Source organism: Cyrtonyx montezumae, unplaced genomic scaffold, assembly GCF_038088225.1.
Source record: "Cyrtonyx montezumae isolate F1298 unplaced genomic scaffold, pur_monq_1.0 scaffold_2, whole genome shotgun sequence".
In the NCBI taxonomy this organism is placed as follows: domain Eukaryota; kingdom Metazoa; phylum Chordata; class Aves; order Galliformes; family Odontophoridae; genus Cyrtonyx; species Cyrtonyx montezumae.
The window spans coordinates 45,022,693-45,045,143 of NW_027071936.1; the positions used below are offsets into that span (position 1 = coordinate 45,022,693).

The 22,451-nt window shown below is 38.1% G+C and overlaps 1 protein-coding gene across 4 annotated transcripts in view; it reads right to left on the bottom strand.

Annotated features, from left to right (window-relative positions):
- The window catches only part of ATP10D (ATPase phospholipid transporting 10D (putative)), a 28,078-nt gene extending 22,479 nt beyond the window's left edge, over positions 1 to 5,599 (bottom strand). For 2 of the 4 annotated variants that reach the window (XM_065737067.1, XM_065737066.1), the window contains exons 1-3: positions 5,373 to 5,442; positions 4,353 to 4,547; positions 403 to 607 (exon numbers count right to left, since the gene is read on the bottom strand). In XM_065737067.1, coding sequence (XP_065593139.1) covers positions 403 to 607; positions 4,353 to 4,468 — 321 coding nt within the window. In that variant the 5' untranslated portion in view covers positions 4,469 to 4,547; positions 5,373 to 5,442. Of the gene's footprint in view, positions 1 to 402; positions 608 to 4,352; positions 4,548 to 5,224 lie in introns of all 4 variants that reach the window. The other 2 variants (XM_065737069.1, XM_065737068.1) reach the window with 2 other exon arrangements.
- Between the last annotated feature and the right edge of the window lie 16,852 nt (positions 5,600 to 22,451).

The following is a 22,451-nucleotide window of genomic DNA, read 5'->3' on the forward strand; positions in this document are numbered from 1 at the left end:
TTATAAATCGTTGAAGGTCTAGATTTTGAGATAAAAATGCATTTGAAAATACAGTGAAAATGAAGACCTCTATTCCCCTCTCTGTTTTTATGAACTCCACTGAACTCCGTTCAAAAAAATTCTAATTTCACACCCATTAAATGCTATGTGCCATACATGACAACTGGACATTTACTTGAAAAGCTAGTTTTACTGATTGGCTTCACTTGAAATAGGGCTCTCTTTCTCTGGGTTAAGAGACAAGGATTTGCTCAGAAATAACCAAAAAATTAAAACTTTTTCACCTACTTATTCTGCTTTCAGATGGGGATTGTTGAGCAATAGGCAATATAGAGGACTGAGGTTTTTATTGTTCACTGTCATGTCAGCTTTCTTAAACTGCTACAAATGCACAATTATCACCTGCTCTGAATATCCTCTCACCACCCGCCTCTGCTTTAGATTAGTTTCTCCATCAAGGCCTGCAGTTTCAACATAACAGATCCCATCCAGGTCACTAGAATATAACAGCACCATGTCAGCAGGAATAATTTCATTAGATGAAAGCCGGATGAAGTCCCCAACATTGATATTTTTCCAGTGTTCATCTATGTATTTCTTCTCTTTCCTGAAATGAATATAAAAACATTAAAACACACAAACAAAAAGAATGAAAAAACACCTCAGACTGAAAGCTCAAAGAAACAGACTGTACCTAGGAAATGACCCTAATAATTAACTTCTACTTCCAAGTCATTAAGAGCTCTGATGAGATAGTCTAACAGCTCAAGGTGACCGTAACAAAGAATCTATGGTTCTCAGGTACATGATTTAGTGGTGGGTTATTAGAGTTAGGGTAGCATGGTTAGGTTCAGGTTGGATTTGATGATCTTGAAGGTCTTTTTCAACCTGAGCAATTCTATGATTCTGTGATTCTAGGATCAGCCCTGAGGTCCCAGACCTGTTTTGCTGGGAATTACATTCCTGTCACCTAACAGAATTATGTTAGACCAATTCAAAACTCAGCCCATTGATTCATATACTTTAATTATTCCAACATCTACCAATGACCAAAGAATACAGAAACTGCTTAACTGATGCTCCAAACATAAACACTTGTATTTACGGCTTCTAAATATTTTCCCATTGTTTTTGAACATATGGCGCTAAGAACCTACAGTACTCAAGAGAAAAAGTTGAAATTCTTTATTGGTATGAAAAATACAGGTGCAACATGCAGGTTTGTGCCTTCCTCAACTTTCCACTTCTATCTGCTGTTCTGTATTCAACAGAGATGAAGAATATTCCTTTTTATTTAATTACAGCAGTTTATTGCAAGCACAGTCAGGTTTAGAGTGGTGAATAGGCTGGGAGGTAACAAGCAACACGGAGCTAACTGGAGGCATAGAGCAGTAGACCATTGCAATAGGCTGCTGATACAAGCAATGTACATGTCAGGATGCAGCACATTTTTGTTACTATTGCTACCCTTGTGTAGCAGAAATGTGTAGTCACAGTTTGAAACACTGATGGAGCACCTGGTGGGAAGGCAGGACCAACCCAGGGGAGCTCAGGTGCACACAATGTACCTGAGTGACAAGAAGGGGTGGAGCCAGGATCCACACCTTCCCAGACCTCATTTAAGAGTTGGCAGTGGAGGTAAGGATATCTTGTCGGGGATTCCTCTATCTCTAAGGCCTTCTGAAGGTAAGTGTAGTCTTTCCTTTGTTTCTGTGTCTACAGTTCTTGCAGCCTAAGGCTTTGCTTCTATGGTGTCATTGCTGTGTTTTCTGTTGCTTTACGTTGTGTTTGGCTTTACTATCTATCACAGGCAAATCCTGGAGTTATATTTAAAATAAGGACACTATACTCTCTGCAGTCTTGGGAGCGTCTTCATGTTGTGCTTCTTTTTCTAAATCTCATTCTGACATACCGCACTGAAAAGTGCAGTTGCACCAGGGAGCAGGGAAATACCCTGGCTTCCTCATTACAGACTAAAGCCAACGAACTTTACATCATAGCAGTTTTGTGTAGACTGATCTACCAGTTCTAATCAAAATAAAATGGTTTGGATGATAAAGAAAATAATCAGAGAATCATTGTGCGTCAAGCACTGTACCATAACTTTCAAATCTGTGTTGCCTGACAGTATCCTTCAAAAAAATATTTTCTATAATGAGATGGCACGAAGTCCACATAATTAACCAGTATATTGATAACAGTATCTCTAGTGAAGATAAGGCAGTGTTAATCATATGGTTTTCCAAGTAAATGTGAAACGGAAACTGCTATGAAGTTAAACTAATCTAAGCCACGCATTTGCTTCTCTTTGAGATGCTGTCACTAATTTTTCTGTATGTATGGAGAACTGGTGTAATAGGAAGTATGCAAGACTTTATTAAAGCTGCAGCCATGTGCTGCAGATGGGTGGACTCAGAAATGTACTCCAGGAATCAACTTTTCACCAATACATTGCTTTGAAAACAAAGAATGAAAGAGCTGAAGAAATGGCTTCTAAAGTAAACTAACAAGAATCAGCATAAATCTAAAAGTAAGGAGGAAAATGGAATGAGGGCTCACAGGAATGTTCAATCAGGGTGTGATTTTTTTTTTTTTTTTTTACCATTGCTGAAGTGGGACTTTAGCTTTGATCAAACTGAACTTAATTGATATACCTACTTTCCTGAAAAAGTAGCCTCAATCTCTGCATGCTAAAGGCTAAGTACAGTAATTCTGGTATATCTGATGGGTGATTTCCAGGTTTGGACGTTCTGCTCTAAAAGCAGAAAGCCACAACTCAGTAACTAAGCCAGAATGAAGAAAGAGGGAGGGAAGGGGAGAAGTTCGATTTATCTAGAAAGGGACAAAAAACAAGTATCTAACTGCTTGGATAGATGCATCAAGGCACTGAGACGGGGCTGTTTTCTCATGGACAAGGGAACAGTGAAACCAGTTTCTATTACAAATGTGTTTTATGAAGGCAGTAAGAGATCGTTGCTAAAAAAAAAAATTAATTCTCCCAAACCATGCCTCTGAACTTATATAGTCTGATTTAAAAAAAAAAAAAAAACATGGGGTAATTCATAATAAAGAACTTCAGGAAGAAAAGTTACAAACACTCTATAGACACAAGACACTTTTGCACATTACTAATACAGGCACTGTTTCATCTTTTTTGATGATGGGGAAAGAATCAATATAGGAATCAGAAATTAATGCCCCTTCATTGGTACTTAAGAGACTGCAAGTAACAAAGAGTTTTTAATAATGTGTAGTGCGTGTTTCTGTTTTCTGGCAGTGAATTCTTTCAGAGAATGTTACAGTTGATATCAGAAATTATCTGGCTTCTCCATTTTTTTCTTCTCTGAAGATATGAAAAAGAAATAATTTATCTTCCCAGCTCAGTTACTTTTTTGAGCTCAAATCTTTATAGTTCGAATAAAATGTTTCTGGGAAAGTTTCTATGTTAAGTACATGTTTTGCGGAACTCGAGGTTGTTTGCACAGTGGGTCAGTGTTCTGTAGTGGTGGTGTGTGGTGCTTCTTAGTGTCTGTACTCAGACCGGTGCTGTTTAATGTTGTCACTGTTGACAGAGAGAGCAATTGAGAGGACTCCTCAGCAAGCTTGCAGATGGCGCTGAGTGGAGTGGTGTGGTAGATACATCAGAGGGAATAAAGGGATGCTACCTGGAGAGATGTGGTGAGGTGTGAGAGGTGTGCCTGTGTGAGCCAGATGAAGTTCAACAAGGCCAAGTGCAGTGTCCTGTACTGGGGCAATTCCAAACATCAGTACTCACTGGCTGATGCATAGATTGGGGACAGCCCTTGAAGAAGGACTTGTCAGTTAAATGTCTATGGGGGGGAAAAAACCTTGCAGCCCAGAAAGCTAATCGTATCCTGGGCTGCATCCCTTGTGAGATCCCACCTGTATTTCTGCATTGAAAAATACTCTATTTTCTTCATGGAAGTTGCATTAGGAGCACAGTGTTACAAGACTGATAGCATTTAAGGCCTTCACCGTTGTAATGACAAACCAGTAAACACTGAATTCTGATGCCAAAACAGTCTAAAGATATTAAGAACAATACTAAAACTTCCTTGGTTAACGTAGTGCTGACTTACACATGAATGCGCTGGCCTCTGTGAAAGCATTTTTTTTTCAGGAAATCTTACACTAATTTGGTATTCATCTAGCTAAGCAAATGCTCAAGACTCAACTAGACAACTTTCTAAACAATTTAATCCAGTAAGGCCTGCTTTGAGCAGGGTATAAGACTAGGCAGATGACTTCCAGATTCTTCTTCTTACCTAAGTTATTGTATGACTCTGTTTATTCAGAGAGTAAACCAGAAAAATCAAAAGACTGTCTCTTACCGGCTGTACACTTTGGTTAGTAAGTTGTTTATCTGTTTATCCATTTTGTATTTTGAATAGTCTTCCAGACCATCCTTCAGGGCAATAATTGTCAGAACCACTATCAGAGGTAGCATTGTAATTTCTTTTTGGAAAGCTTCCACCAGAGGAACCCAGTTTAAAACAACTAGAAATAGGAAATACAAATTGGCAACTCTGAAACAAAGAGCAAACACAAGAGTTAGCTGTGCTAGCAGTCATTCTAGTTTCCCCACTCCATGCTGTGTAGTGACAACTGAGCCCTAACTACAGTTTCTTCCTGATTAAGAAAAAAAAAAGAATTAAATATCTGTGATTACATTTGTTCCCCTTCAGTCAATACATTAGTCAGCTAAACAGTTGATTATTCTTCATGATAAGGTGCAGAATCAAGAATTTTACTGTAATTCTGACCCTGCCCTCCAGACATATATCTTCTAGTGATATTTTGGTGAACTTCTAAGTAAGGCACTTTGAAAAATGTTGCACCCCCACACCTGCATAACTTCATAAACCTGAAGTTCTTTAAGCAGGAGGATGGGGGAAAAAAAGGCCAGATATTAAAAACATGTGAGAGAAGGTAAGAAATATATTTGCAGAAAACTAGCTTTAAATCCCACTACAGATTTCTGAAGTGCTCCAATAGAAAATATTTTAATAATCTAAGCAGTAGAATGAGTGGCAATAACAAAAGCTTTGGTGAAAAAGGATTAGTCCAAGATTGATGATATTCAGTCTCTGGACTAGTAACACGTACCTCTTCAGCAGTGATAGGCAGGTTGGAAAAATAGATATTAATACACAGTTAAACAAATTCTACTTTAGAAGCATTTTCCACAGTCATAATTAATTACCTGTGAAATTGTTCAAATAAGTTGCGTGGTATAAAGCTCAGTAAAGTATATTTAGTAGTCCGTATTTTGTTGTTCATGTACAGTTTTGATACCTTTTCATACTCTTCCTTAAAATGTCCCAAGCAGGGTATCACTATCCTATGTTTACCAATAGTTTTTGATGATTGGTAGCACTTATTTGATTTGCTGTTGCTGCTTTCATCTCTGCCTTCTGTAGATATCAGTTGCTGCCAACGGTACCGAGTCCAGTGGATGGGATTTGTCATTGCATCTCATGTGTTTTATAATGCAAGGAGTGTCCTCTATCTAGAAGTTAAAACACAGGGAGTTAAGTAATGGTTTTGAAAAGGCTTCCTTAACTGGGAAGTTATAGCCACAGTTATGAATAAGCCCATGAAAAAGAAAGATCACTCCCACATTTAGATCTGGAAAAGAATAATTAATGATGTCAGGTTCTTCTTCATCCTAAACTGTATTCATCCAAAATTCATCCTACCTTACACCATCTTACAGCTTGAGTGCTCCTTTTTAAATGCACATTAGCTTTGTTTATAAAATCTGATTCCATAATTCTCTGATGTACGGATCTCTTTTCCAGTAGATCACTTTTGTTTTTCTGTACTTAAACTGTTATTATTTTAAATCTATACTAATTTATCAATTTGTGTGTAAAGCACACACCAAATTGGTACTTCTCAAATCCAAATGAGAATGCTATGAAGGAGTATATATTTCTAATTTTACACTAAAATTAGATCTGGATAAAATGCCTTCTTAACAGGAGGAAAGCAAGCTTTTAGACTAATCATGATTTGGTGCATTCTTCAGTCTTCCAGAAGTCTCTTAGGCAACAAATTACTCAGTCATTTTAACAAATCTTGTTGCTACCATACTATGTAACTGTAATGTCTTATGCAGTCTTAGGAGTCTGTAGGTTCTCTTAAGGCCACAGCAAAAAAGAGTCCAGCAATTAAGAGCTGTTCTGGGACTGTAGTATTGCTTCCTGTACATAACACAAGATTTGTTCACACAAGTGATTTTTAAATATCCTCTATGCTGGGTTACCAGGGAGCACGTCAACAAGATTTCTTCCTTGTCCTGTTAAATTTATCTGTCCCTTCGAAGCATCTGCTGTTAGAAGGTATGTCAATTAGCCATGGTTTTTTTGGCATGATAATTCTTCACCTCAAAGCAGTAATGAACATTGCTCTGTATACTGTTATAATGTAAAAGAGCCTCAATGGATGTGTAAGTAAACAACAAAAAATTTTCAAAATGCCATATGAGACAGCTGTTTGAAAGTGAGATATATTTGTAGAGACAAATCGTGACTGCTTTCATGTAAGACCAAACATAACTATTTCACACTGGTAACTTCTGTGACTAGAGGAAACAACAAATAAATACACCCTTTGACAAAGTAAACTCTCAGGGATTGTGGGAATGCAAGTCTTTAAATGGCAAATCCTGTTCACTGAGAAAATTCCATAGGCAAAAGCACTTCTAAAAGCTGAAGAATCAAATTATCAGTAACATTCAAAGGATGGAAAGAGACTTTTGAAAGTAAGGAAAGACAAAAAAAAAAGCTGACAAATTAAAAAACCCTTTAAATACAGGAGGCAAACTGTTTTAAAAAAATAAGCATTACTTTTTGTTGTATGTGATACCTGGTGACCTTTCATTAACAAGTGAAAGAAAATAATTAACTGGATATTTTGAAGTAACAATGTGTTAGGATAGAATTCCTCACCGTGGGATCTAGAGTCAAAGGTTTGAACAGTACCTGCAATGCTGCTGAAGAGCAGTCACCTCTCACTGCACACGCAACCCTGACACAGCTTCAAAACCTCTGCCCCACCCTTCCTTGTCCTCTTTCTCAGAGACAGAACTTTAAAGGAAGCAGGGAATCTGAGGTTTGACTGTGTGCTGCATAGATTCATCAATGGCTCTGGTATTTTATGTCTTTAAGGAAATCTTGAAGGAGGTTGTATGCATAGTAACTAAAACAAAAAACACCACTGCCCCATTTTGGGAATTAGAGGAGAAGAAACAAGTGACTCCTGTTTTCAAAAAGGTGAATCAGACAATTAAGGGGAATCTTGGGGAGGAAAAAAAAAACATTAGGATCTTATGGTCTTACACTGTCACAATGCCCTCTGACTCACCTGGGATTTTACTGAATTAGTATTTGCAAATGTTTTTTTTAAGTCATTTGCATTTTCATTTTAAAACAGGATTTATGAGATTGAAAACTCCTGGAATCTTTTGCATGTCTTTTTATGTTGCATGCTTTCTTTTTCTTTCTTGCTGAGTTGTGATCAGAAAGTAACAGGCATTTTTTTGGTGAGCTGTAAGTTCAGAAAAGGTTCATCAACTTCATGTGCAATATTGAAAAGGATGAAGTTGCTAAGGGTGATTTAAACGATTTTAGTACAAAATCCCTTCTCATAAAACACAATTTGACCTTTCTATCCTGTCACTTTTTTTATTCTTGCATTCTTCAGCCTAATGTAAATTCAAAGTGCTAATGCAATACTGTGGGTGCTTCTTTTGACACTAGCATAAGACCCCACCCAAAAAGAGTTACATTTAGAAATATGTGAGAATAACTTAAATCTGAAGCAATGTTTTACTTATTTTTAATAGTTTTCTTCCTGAAGTTTAGAATAATCTTTGTGTTCAAAATCAGGAAGCCTTAAATGATCAAGTTTCAAGTATAAGGCCATTTTCATAGAAGCTAGGTTTTGTTCACTTAAGTCAAAAGCTTGAAAATCAAAATGCTTGCTGATCTTGTGAAATAGCAATGCTGGTGTAAAGTTAGCACAGGTATACCTTACATGCAGAAAGACAGCTTTCTGTAGTATTAACATTACATGATGATGAAATATGGAAGGGAACTGTCTGATACTGGACACATTCTTTGCTGTCTATCTACCTCAGTTTTCTTATGTAGTCCAACTCCATCCTCACTTTTTAAAGTGCTTTTGAGGTATTCTACTTGAGAACTGGAAAGGCTATAAATTGTTAACACACAACAATTGGTTGTCAGATTTTTGCAAGATCAGGGCACAGTAGTGTCTTTTTTTCATAGCAAAATGCTGATCAACTTTAGATGTTATTCATATTTGATCATCCTATATCACAATAAAAAGTCTAATAACTCTGCTATGTTATAGATTTTATTACTGTAGACATCCCTACTTGTAAATGGTTTATACCTTGAATGAAGGATGTGAATCTTAAAATCAAGTGTAAGCATTCTCTTCTACTTATGTCTTGTGATTAAAAACTTTCTTTTGCAATCACTTGCCTAATTCCTCTTTTGTAAATTTTTTTAGCTTCCAGTTCTGTGAGGTATCACTTCCTCAGCTCCAGTTACATTTCAGCGTAGCTTTTGGCAAATTGCTTGGCAACCACTGATCTCTCCTATACTAGCCTCTTTTCTGGAGTTGATCAGACAAAGATGCTTAAATACTTCAGCCAATATACACAGCGTTCTGGTGCTGTACCTTACCATTATGCTGTGGTTATTTGCTTCCATGTCACATGAAGTACTCTATCATTTACTATAGCTTCTCTTGGCCACTTCCTCTTTTATGATAACCTTCTTTTGCCATCACCTCCAAATAGTTACCACTCATTATTCTTTTCAAATTCTTTGTTAAATGCCCCCAGTAAATGATATATTTCATGACTGTTTCTCAGACCTTCGATACATGCGTGTGTACTGTGCTTGTTTCCACCCTGCTCAGGTGCAGCCTTTAGGCATAACATGCAGGAGACCTTAGCATTTTCTGGGCCCACTTCCAGTCAATCATGTCTTGGCAAACAGGAAAGCAGTCAATAAAATTGCATTACCTTAACTGAAAAATTTCTACAGAACCTATAAGGAGTGATTCAGACAGTACACCTCTGTAGTAACTACTTTTCTTAGCTTCTTACCTGAGTACTTCAGTATGTCCTGTGGGTCTGAAGTGTCAGGGTAGAGCTCACACTGCACAAAGCTATGGAGGAGTGGAACACTCTGGGTCCACATGAAGTCCCATTTACATCTATTTGCATGTATTGACTGCATGAGATCACTGCTGCTCACTATGTTACAACTGGAGTAATATACAGGCTAACTGTTAAAAATCAAGATAGCATCTAAACCTGCAACAGTTCATATGCTAGTAAACCACAGAAGTTTTAAAGGATCCATGGCCTAAAGAGTAAGCTGTGCTCTGAAAGAGTGCTAGGTCTTTTCTCTTAAGATTTGTTACCTGCTCTGTAACAAGCAGTATCAAAAGTTTGTTGCATATCTTTACACACTAATATAAAAACTGCAGGGACATTAACATGTTCAACAGATCTGGAAAAGGAGCTGTGCTTTCTGTTTATGATATAAATAAACCACAGCAATCAAAACTTCAATTCTAAGAGCAATATGTGGCTATTTGCAACCACATATCTTGAGTTATAATCACAATGCCCCAAGTACTCTAAGGTTATGAGTGGAAGGCAGCTGTTACTATCAGAAGTGAACCACTGAGGTAGCATTTTGCTATATAATCCTAACTGCAAGGTCTGACTTAGCATGAGGAACACAAAAGCTTCAAGCCTTGGAAAGCCTCACCTTGGGAACTTCTTGCTTGGAAGTTAAGCTAGCCAAAAGGTGGCTCTTCACAAATCAAGAACAATCAGCAGGATGCATTAAAAACCAGGAAGTGAGTGGGCCCTGACACGAGGTCAGTCACAAGGCAATTTAATAGTGAACTGCACAGGCAGTAGTGCTGATTAATGTGCTGTGGCATGGAAGCAATACATGAAATAGGAATAATTTCTACACTGGGTTAAGTTACTTAGGGTACAAATTAGATACTGTACCTACAGCCATAACTGAATCACATGCTGCCCAATTTCAGGTTTAAAACTCAAAAATGAAATCATTTATTTCAGCTACAGGCAATTAGCTTCACAGTAAAACTGGATGACTGCCAGAGAGAGATGGTTTGTGCAAGTCTTTTACATCCTCTTTTCCATTCACATGACAAGTTCTGTTTTATCCTCTGTTCTCACATGTCAGCACTAGTATCTCAGAACTGTGCAACAACACTTTTCAGGTTAATTCTTATTCTTTTGAGACTCTCTTGTCTTAAACTTATGGTCATCTATTATGCAACATCTAGGCACTATAGGTGCTCTCATGTATGTGAAATTCACAGCATTAGTTTTACATAAGAGTAAGATGTGAGCCATATAAGAAAGTCTATGCTGGTGCTCATGATGTAGAAGGATGTGAATTTGTTCTGTGTCAGCTTCTTGAGCTACAGTAAATGATTCTGAAGGAAATGTATCCATATTGGTGGTACTGCTGTTTCTTAACCATGCTGGTTTATTTAAAGAGCCCAAACGCTGTTGCACAGAGAGAAGACCAAAATTATTAATCCACATTTATATTAGAAGTAACCATTACAGCACCAAATGGTATTCAAGTTCCCAAAATTCTAAGCTAGGTCTCTAGCAAGAGTTTTGTCTTAGAAAACCAGGAAAACAGAACATTTACATTGGCAGCTCTTTAAGAGTTCCAATCTCTCAGAAGCTGTCAGGCTTCATCCTCTAGGATTCTTCAAAGGATCTGGGGAAGGGAGTAGCACACAGTTACAAAAAGAGTGCCTCTCATATCCACAGCTCATTTTCAGTGGATAATAGATCTATTTTTTATTTCTATATAGACTTCAGACAATACTGTGAGACAGAAATGTGGGTGCTATGGGTGTGGGTATAACCTGAGCTACTTAATCTAAATACTAACAGCATAAAGCCACAAAAGTAGAGATTTCCACAAAGGCTTTCCAGCACTGTGCAGACTTCCGCTGCTCATGTCAGGGCCTGCAACAGTGCAAGCTTCATCAGTCTTCCTCCAGCTAGTCTGAGTCTGCCTTAAACGTGCTGCAATCATATGTATCACAAGTTTCTTAAGTAGAAACAAGTTAACAAGGTCTCTGATTTTTCAAGAAGCTGAAATGATAGCTGCCGCAGATATAATACAGTTGCATATTTCAAAAGGATGGCAATGATACAACCAGCAGTGGCTTCATTGTCAGCAGCGCTGGGTTAATTTTGTGTATTTGTGTTTAAGATTAGGCTCAGATCTTTCTTTAATTGCTACAGAACTTTGGAACCCTACAAAAAATGCCTCTTGAGGAGATATTTCAAACCTGAAAGGGAAAGACGTTGTATTCAGGGTTCAACTAAAACTGTGCATCTTAGAAGATTTTAAAATTTAAGTCAAAAGACACAGGAACATAGGGAAGAATGCACTGGATTAATAACAGTCCAATAATGGTCCGAGTGACTTCAACACTTTTAAACAGATTGAAGAATAAGACACTGAAGATGTAATGCTGTCAGTAGCTGAACTTGAGCAAAATGATACCACTGAAAGGAGCGGGTCTTGCTTCTCCTATCTCCTGACTTGGCCCGCTTCTTCATAATGCATCTGTTACTTACTGAACCTGCACTGTAGCTGGTTCAACTAACTGATCCATAAGACCATTTGTGAAGACAAAGGCAACGATATTATTAGATGCATTTCCTGATTGAGCTTCCAGGACCCAATTTACACAGGCAGGTGGGATGACACGGTCAGATTAGCATGTCTTTGAGTACTCACATGGAGCACTCAGCTCTGATTATGGTCTAGGTTTCATTAGAAAAATGTATCAGTTGTGGACATTGGCTTGGAAATCCAGACCACCCCCAGTAGTGTCAATTAACAAAAGAACGTGATCCTCACATGTCTTTTGCTACTGTAAATGTTATCTGTCCACAAAAGGGCAGTAAAGGTTCAGCCTGCTACCAGATTTTGGGGCACACAAAGGTGAACAGAGAACAGAGTGGAATTTACAGCTCTGATCTTCAGCAAATCACTTAGTGCCCCTCTCCTGCAATTCATCACTTACCAAAATAGGGATAATGATACTTCTGCTGCTTTATAGCTATGATGTGAAGGGACGTTTTTAAATCGGAGACTTCTCAGCCATCTAGTTGTTGAGGAGATGAGAATACCCTATATTATTTCAGTTCAAAAATAAGGGTTATTTTAATATTTTTAAAATATGAAAATGTGTTTTTTTTCTTCTTCATTTGCAGAACTCCTGACAGGATAACTTCCTTTCAGAAACTTTGATTTCTCTTTCACATCCTTGTGAACTTTTCTCCATTTTAAGCGTGGCAGTTATGGCTGTGGCCCTGTCTTGTATCTCACTGTGTGCATGTCTCGACCCTTCTGATTATTCCCGAAGCTCCAGGGATTTCAGCGCCGCTGATACGGACCTTACTAACAAGCTTACACCCTTTCCTTCAGTCACCATCACGATCTGCTGCAATGTGCGCCCAGAAAGCTACCGTTTCTGGTCTCTTTCAGCAAAGCGCAGTCGATGAGTTCACCATTCGAAGCCTTCCAACCCCCCGGCTCCTTTGTCCCCTCGATCGTCTCACGGCGCGTGGGCTGTACCACAGCCACCCAGCGGACTAACGCACGCCCCTCCGCAGCCGCCGGACGGCTGCACGCTGCTCTGCCCTCGGAGGTCCCGCGGCCACCGGCGCCCCCCCGCCCCATGACGGACCGGACCGGCGCGGCGGCCTTACCCGTGTCTCCGCGCGTGTCGCTCCGTCTCCGCCGCCGCGCCCTTCCCGTGTCGGCTGCCCCGCCTCGTCCCGCCGCGGGGCAGGCTCTCAGCGCCCGTCGCCGCTCTCATCGCCATCACTTACCTGGGGCTGCCTGAGGGAGAGATGCTTTGCTCGATGCCGTGGGAGCCGGGCTATGCAAGCCCCTTCCCCCACCTCTCAGTTGCAAGCTGCAGCAAAGGGCGGTGTGCTTTCCTCCTGTTCTGAGCATCCATGCTCAGGGATTGAGCTTTGCAAGTGGAAAATATATATAGAGAGAAAGAGAGACTTTATATATAAAGTGCTGCTCTTAACAATTTCTGTCACTGTAGCACTGGCAGTTGCAAAATGTTAGCTATCATTTACATGCTGTTTTTGAGCCAAGGCCGGAGCAGATGGAGGTTGTGGTGGGAGCACTGCTGTGGCAGAACCTAATACCTGACAAGCCTGCTGTGCAAATTGGTGTTCGTGGTCTTTGCCAGCACAGCCTGGCACCAAAGGCAGCTTGGCCTGTCTAAAAATCAAGTTTTCTAGCCATTGGGCTAATCAAGGCTAGCAAACAGGCTTTCTTGTTTTCTAAGAAATTGGCTTCTGGCTATTGGGAAACTGCCCTAATTATCTTAAGCAAATTACTGGTATCAGAATGCCAGTGAGTTTTTTCATCAATAGTTCTTCTGAAGCCCAGCCGTGTCCTTTTTGCTTTTATGGCCTGAAGGCTGACCTTTACAAAGAAACAACATAGCTTTTTTTTTTTTTTTTTTTTTTTTACAAAGGCCAGATTTCTACTCTGAGACCATTATCTGCTGACAAACAAAAAAAAAAAGTGAAAACAAAGAAGTTGTTTGCAAACTAGAGATCAGAGGGCTTTGCTGAGTGGTATCTGTTGCTTGTTCTCACTGATCTTACCTTTCTGTGTGTGGTATGATTTTCCTGCATTCTGCATTTTAGCCTGTCTCATCTCCCTGACTGCACGCTGGAAACCATTAAGTTCTGTTTCAGGGAATGGATCTGGCATCCTGTTCTTTAAACAGCCCATGTGGCTAGAGGAACAAAACACACTGACGTAGAAGGTGAAATAAAAATAGATCTGCATGAAGTTCATATCTGCTGTCTTGAAATTAAACTGTTGTATTATTCTGAGCAGGAAAAGATAAGATGTTCTTCCATTTCCTTGGCAGGATCCACCACTATTGTTTGTTCAGTTACCATAGGAAAGAGGATGCAACTCTGGGAAAGGCAGCGAGCTGCTACAAGACATCAGGCCCGTCAGAAAAGAGTTGCTTTAATATAGTTCCATTGTTTTACATTGATTTATTGACAACTGGCAATGTAGTTTTATTGGTTAACATTGATTTGCTGACAACTTTCAGGTTGTTTGAGAAAGAAAATGCTACAAAGCTCTTAACAAAATAACTACCTCTCTTGTAATCACAATACAGTTGTAAATAATTCATATGCATATTTCCACATTCACCCTTTTTCATGTATGTCGCTATTCTGTAAGCTCACAGTTACAAAAGGCATTATTTTCTTTTCCTTGTTTGGCCAACAATAACAATTGCCTCAGTCGTGCCTGCGTAACACTGCGCTGCAAAAATACCAGACCAACCATGAATGAGCTATAGCTTTGTTGCCAGAAGGAACAGCTGCCTTAGTACAGCACTCTGTGCTGTTTATTAAGGCTTGAAGGATATACGAGCTCCTCCAAGACTGATTGACTGAGTGGGTGAGAGGCTTTACTGGTGCCCCTCACCTGCCTGTCAAGTATAAGTGGTTTCACTTTTATCTTTTTGTATTACTGCCCAGAAGTATAAATGATATTAGTCCCAGGAATGCAAAGCATCTCTGAAGTGTAACTAAGCTGTCTTTTCCCAAATACCTTATGGTAGAGAATCTACAAAGAAAACATACCAGCGATAATTCTCAATTCAGAAGTGGAGATAATAACACTGAATGTATTCTACATGGAATTTTTCTTTCCTGTGCAGTGTCTATGTGTCTTTCATATTAATTCCTGAACTGTCACATGAAAATGGAGAACTATGAGCATGTGAGAGTGATTGATGAATCCAGCACAGTTAGGGAGCTCTTTGGTTTTCTGTGTTCTTCAAACCCTCTATTGTGGCTGCAATAACTCTGAAAGCATGAGCATGAACAGCTCATCCAGCTGTGCTCATATTGGCATTGTTTGGGACATGTGAGAGAAAGGAATGTATGTCACGGGAACTGTTAACGTGCTGGCAGATTGAAAACTTTCCCAGGAATACCTGGAAGGAAAAAGAGAAATTTGTCACAGCATGCCATCAAGCATTTCCTGGAGTGCCTCCAGTTAATGAAATGCTAAGGACCTGAATATGCTGAAAATGCTGATTTCCCAAACAATCTACTGTCAAATCCACATAAATAGCAGTGCCAGTGGGGATCTGGCTTTATAGATGTGGATGATTATCACCACTGCAGTATGGATGCTTCTGGACTGGCTTAACAAGTACATGGTGCGTTAATATCAGGACTGTGGATGTACTCAAGAGATCTGGTGTGCATTTACAGTACAAATAGTCATATACTATGATATGTTGGCTTGAAATGTCTTTGAAGAGATGGTGGCATACTCATCATAAATTGTAGCCATAAAGGGGCCTGACTATCACCCAATAATTTAATTACTGTTTTTTTCCTAAGCTCTACAGTAAACCCGAATAATTGAACTGTAGCAGAGATTTCACCAAAACTCTTACATTTTAATTTGTTTTAATTATTGCTCACAAGATCATTGGCTATATATTGTATTTAGAGTCCTACACGATGTTATGTGTGAAAACCTTCCACTGTGCCAGTGGATGCTGCCCCTTGTGCAGATCCACTTGAGATGGTCTCTTCCTACTAGATCTTTGGATCCATTTCCTGACAGGAACTCAGCCTGGCCCAGTTCACAGGATGGTGGATGCACAGTGAATGAGACAGCTGTTCAGTATTGGTCTTTATCTCTTATAATATGTGTGTGACTGTGACCTTTATTTACCGTACAGTCTAAATCAGGACGGGTTTATCGATCTCCTCATGAGGAGATTGTGTTCATCACTTGAGTAAACATTTTATAAATATTCATGAATTTTCCTTCATAGCTTCCTGTATGACAAGAAGATATTAGTACTTCCATTTTACAAATAAAGAATTGAAACAACAGAGGATAAGCACCATAATGTGAAAATGTCCGCTGGTGATTCAGTCAGTGCACTGTTCGAATGATTTAACATTTGCTATTCTGAGTATAAATTTACAATGCAAGGTATATTCTGTGCATAATATACACAACTTGCAAATCTTGAGTGAGGTAGAGCAGGTACATAAATACTATCATGAGATTCTTCCTGAAGGTCACCTTCTATGTGCTGAGTCTACTCTGATAATGCAAGCGTGCCATGCAATCTGGTTCATAAGTGGACTGAGCTTTATCTTAAAAGCAATTAGGTGTTTTGCTCTTACTACTGCAGGAGAAATATTGCTGTGAGGGTTAAGAATTATCTTCTACTTTCTGAACTGAACTTCATACCCATTTGGTCTTTTACCAGCAGCGACTACTGTTTTAAAGGTTTATGTTATTCTTTTGCTTCCTAGTATTTATCTGTCCACATTTGTTTTGCTAATGTTAACACGATAAGAATGAATTATATCTAAATGAGAGAAGACTAACTAAATTGGGAATACAAGTGTTAACCCAAAGGTGTAATGCAGTTTAAAAAATCTATGCAGACCTTATTTAATATTGGATAAAGTTCCAGCTTTGTGTAGACAAGTTTTAAAGGAGTTCTTGATGGTAGTAATTTGTACAGTGCTCATACTTTGTCTCTCATCATCTTCCTGCAGCTCCTTATCTTGGCATTACTACTTTCTACAATACAGAAGATGAATTGTTTGAAGCTGAAGACTCAGGTAACCAGTCCAGGTTCACTCTCTTGCTGAATTAACATAGGCCTACTGAATGGGAAGACACAGAACTGTAACTCTTGAGAAGAGAAACTCATCATCTAATATTACTACTTCTGAGACGATAGGGATGCATGTGTGATTGGAAAGTAGTGACAGCTGAGTAGAATTACATACAGGTAAATTACTTTATCCTCTATTTTTCTGTTTACTGTGGTGTGGCTATTTCCTGTGGTTAATCTTCAGCCCTATCTTATCTACAGTTGCAAACCTGTTATTATCTTGTTTACATTGCTACTTCTCTATTGTGCATCAGAAATCCTTTGATATACAAACTGAATGTACTTATGTGCCTTTCTTCTCATTGTATATATGTTTGTCCTCAAAATAACCTTTATTTTCCCTCTTCGGTTTATCAAAATGTAAAATGAGCTGAGTCAGTGTTATCAAATAAGCTATTTATTAAATGTTGCTTTTTTTTCCTCTTTATGTGCTTATAGAAAGTTCTTGTGTAGCTTACATTTTTTTTTCTAAAGATTTTTCTCTACTCACTTGTTTTTACAGTTTTCTACATTATCCTTTCTGCTGAAGAGACAACTCTGAGTTCATAAGTAAAATTTTAACTTCACTGACTATTTTTACGCAGCAGCTTATGTCACAACTACTATATCTGTTTCTTGGACAAACAGCAGTATTTTATAATCTAGTGGATGGATATGAAAGTGCCCCTTGTGCTTTGGTTCTCTCAGGTAATTTCCACAAGGGAAAATCATAGGCTGATTTTTCATGAGATGGTCAATCTAATTTTCTGAGCTCTAGTATCAAATCAGAAGTGTCATTGCCACAATACACCGTGCCGATACAGACTCATTTTTTGTGGTTCACATGTAGTTAAACACTTTTAACAGGGAACTTTGCATCAGCAGACTATGTGCCTGCTCGCTTCACCTTCTTGTAACAGTGATAGAACAAGATAAAGCACAAGTATGACTTCACCTGACTTGGTCCAGAAGTTATCACATGCTTGTTTCTGATCTGTTCAGGTAGCCCAGTGCTCCACAAATTCAAGATAAATTAATGAGAAGCCATGGCATTGGTAAAGACAAGAGAGACTTCACAAGTATCTTTGGGTCAAGTTCAAGCCTGGAAGGAAGTCTAGGGTTTATTTTTAACTAGTATTATACATGACAATATTAGAACTACCAGCTGTTTGCTAGGTTACCATGCCACATAATACATTGCAGTTATCATTTGGAAAAATCATATTGTCTTCCTAGTGAATGATTTATATTTTTATTTTCTCCTACAGCTAGAGGAACATTTTAAGGAAATAAAGGTAATCCAAAACTTTATTTTTTGAGTCAGATGGGATTTCTCCTTAACTATTCACCAAACTGGAGAAAATTTCTTACTGTATTCATCACTGTGGCTTGTAGAAGTAAGAATAGATTGTGCCTTTACAGTGCAAAATCCAGCAGGAGACATTATCTGATTAGTTCTTCTCCAGAATTTGCCCCAGATTAACTAAATAACAGCGAATCTAAACTCAGCTACCCAACTGAAATTCAAGAATGTCACTACTAATACAATAGTATTAAAACATTGCTAATCTGATGTGAACAAAATACCAATAAATCTATTGTCACATGCATAATGAAATTCAATACTTCTCTATAACAGATCCTATTTATAAATCATTATGTTTCCTACCTTATTCCAGGCTTTCATAAAATTTTCATAAAATACAGAAGAAACAGTAATTCTTATTTGATGTTAAGGTTCGCAAACATGATGCAGTAAGTCCATAAACTTAATGAATTCCTATACTGCCTGAAGGAGCAGTATGATATTTCTGTCTTGTACTTGTCTATAAGCCAGAGAAATTTTACACTTTTTCAGATGATAGTTAATGCTTTTAGGTAAATCAGAATATATTTCTTTTGTCCCTAGAAAGAGAGATGACACATAGGCAAGAGGAAATAAAATGGCTTGACTGTCTTAATTACCAGTGTCTAAACCGTGAAAAAATCATTTCTTTGCAAAAAAGTATGAAGCATGCCTCTCTATTTTTTGTATCTTTGTTAATCTAAGGTAGCAGAGGGAAATTGTTGGGCTTCTCAGTCTCTCACTGAAGAAAATGGGGAACTGCAGTAAAATAATTCAGAGCATATTTTGCAATGGGATGATGGGTCATGAAGGTCATAAAACTGTAGCAACAGCACAATAGTTAAGTACGTTTGAAAAGCTGATAACCGTAAGGACACTTACAGCTGTTCCCCAAAATCTACTTTTCTAGTACACACATTAACATTTAGATTAGATCTCACTGCACTTTCAAATTCATTCTTCTGACATCCTTTTCCTTTGTAATGCATTTCTTTTTATTTCTTAAGAGCAGAACATATGCCCTGTTTGATATCATATTACCACGTATTTCCCAAGAAAAAAGGATTTCCATCTTTCTGGACATATACTTGGCTTGCTGCCATGAACATAGTTTTCCCAAAGTACAGGGGAACTGAAGGTTTTTATCAGTGTTAATTAAAGGTCATAAGCACAATGATGTAAAACCTTGAACTTAATGGATTCCTACACTGTTCATACAGCGGTCAGACAGTACTATCATAATTTTTCAGGTGAAGAAACTTAGCCATATGAAGATTAAATGGGTTGTCAGTGTCTGGGAAATATTGTAGTGGCAGAGTTGGCATTCTTTTCTGTTCAGAGATGAGTACATTATTCACACAATCCAATAAAAAAAAAAAGGAACAGATGTTAAAAATTCTTCCAAGAATGTCATATGTCTTAGAGTACACTAACAGATTCCATTTTCCTGGGCTTGAAGACGGGGATGCATTCACATGATTTGTTTTTCGATAGGAGTCTCTAATGTCTTAAGTGATGTTTATTCAACTATAATTCCCCATGAAAGAGGAAAGGGCAGAAATAGGAAGTAGATGTGAAAAGCCTCTCCCTGTGTGTAACCTAGAGACCCCAGGAAAGTCCAGACATTCTAGCCAGCATTCAGTGCTGCCAAAATGAGCATAGACTGACAAAGTTTTGTAAACCCAAGACCATCTGACCTGGTAAAAAAAAGATCTGTACTAACAAAAACACTCTTAACATAGATGTGGCTGTACTAGAAAACTGTGCTTCTAATTCTGTCTGGTAAAATTACCTTCTCTTTTTATGTCCTCGTTGCAACTACCTCTGCCAGCAAAGAGTTTTTCCAACACAAGGTTTTGACCAATTGCTGTTTTCATTGCCATAGAATAACATATGATAAAAATAAAATATAGTGGTCAGCATAGTAGAATTCAGATCAGAGTCATATAATAAATACAGTCCACGGATTCCTTGTGTGATTATTATGTGTGTTTATTATTTTAGGAATACTTTCTCCCCACTGCTGTTATGACATGTTGGTGCAACTTGCTATGCAGCATATTTCAGTGTCAACTAATTGTTGCTTACTAATAGGGCTAAGAGTCATCATAATCTACCTCAGGACATTTTCTTTTATCTTTTCTCATGTCCAAAGAATTTTGAAAAGCATCAACAGGTTATTAGCATTCATTATTAATATTATAATCTTAGGGCTAGGATTAGAGAAGGAGACAAGAATTTGACTTATATTTTTAATATGTGTCCTGAAAGTTGCCATTACTTTTCTGTTGTTTCCCTTTTGCATACCAGCCATTCCAATCATTAGACCTCAACCATAGCAAGTAAAATTCCAGTCTTGACACATAGATGGTTTTTTATATTCAGCTTACCTAGCAGTGTATTCAGTTTACCTAGGATTCTTAAATGTGAGAGGAGGAATGTGTAAAAAAATGGAATGAAAATAACAGACCTTTCCTATAAAATGGAAACAATAGATCAGATGAAAATTAACTCTTCAGCGTGTTCTCTGAACTCAGGGCAGGAACTGTAGAAAATGAGAATTAGGAGAATATTATTTGGTAAATATATAAATCAACTCTAGAACTTAATAGGACCAAATGCTAAATATAATGAGCCTGCAGACATTTCAGCTGTTGAAGAATAAAGGTAATGATGCAGACGACAGATTATGAAGAGCAAATAACTAACAATGTTCTGCAAATCAATGTCATGTTGCTTACCCAGCCCCACTTATTAGCTTGACTGATTGGCCAGTGTAAAAATTAAATGAAGATACATTATTTTCAATCTTCAGCTGTAGCATACCACTATGTGCATGTTTATCAGTAAGCTTCTACAAAAGCTTTTTAGATTCCTGATTTAGTATTTAAAGTGGCTGACTGACTTAAATCCATTTGAAAAGTTTCATTTCAGGACTAATTTCATCTGACCTAAGCCCAGGCTGCCAGGAGGAGTAGTTTTGTCTTCTCCCTCACTCCCAGCCACAAGGTTCTCTTCTGTCAGAAGCAGTGCTCTGATGTAACTTGGCTGAAACCTAATCCATGACAAAAACAAAGAAGTGCAAGAAGAACAATTCAGCCACATCAGTTATATCCTGCAGTTGCGGTTTTATCCTGCAGTTTACAGGCACTCTAATGGGAAAGAAAGTAGAGCTGAGACAGACAAAGGGAACAGCAAGACCTTCATTTCAATGCCAATGTGCATTTAGCTAAGCTTGATCTGAACTGCAACCTCATGCTCCTTCTGCATTAAAAGGCTTTAGTGGCATCTCTATGTTGGTGAAATATGCAGTAATCTTTCTGTTTGTACAGACATACTAATTTAACTGTTACTTGGGGGGACAATTTATACAGATGCTCCCTCCAACTGGGTAACTGTAGAGCAATATAAAACGTTCCTATTCTATAATATTTAACAATATAATATTAAGAGATTCTGATTATTCATTTATTTCCAAATATTTTAATTATTGCCATTCCTAAAAAAAATACAAACAAACAAAAAAAAACAAACAAACAAGGGCAACAAAAGGATTCATTTTAAAACAGCTTTAACTACTACAGTTTGTGGGTCAATCAATCAATGAGTCAGCAGCAATGTAGATAATATAACATAAAGTTCATACTTCTAGTTCACTTTTTCTTGTCATCTTGGAGTCTCTTGTCAATCTACTTATCTTAGAAGTTTCCTGACCTGTCTCTGATTTAGTGGTTACTTGACAACATACACTCAGAGAAGTAGGGTGGGTTATGGCTGCTGTGCTATGGAACCATGACAAGGTGGAACTTGTAAGGCCTAAGACATGATGATGGACCCGAATAATGCAAGTCCAGACAAACTCCGAACTGCCAGTGCCAGCCTTGTTTGCTGCATTACTTTGTCATTTTATATGGGCTTGGATATATGGATTCAGCTAACCCAGCTCTGATTTCCTTGCTCAGTCCCACCCCACTGGAGAAGTTTACCAAATAAAAATGTTAATCTTAAACTATACATGCATGAAAACTGAAATGCTTTATTCTTCTGACCTGGAAAAAAAATCCCAAACCAACCAACCACCACCAACAAAAAGCAATGAAAAATCTGTTTTGAAAAGTGTTCTCTGAGATTTTGTCAGGATGCGTCATTTATGTGCTCCTGTCTTTCCGGTGTTACATCTTTGCTATGTTGAATTTGTCACATATTTGGTCCCTTTCTACTAAGCAGGACACTTATGAGCTTTCTCCTTTCCCCCTGCTATTTA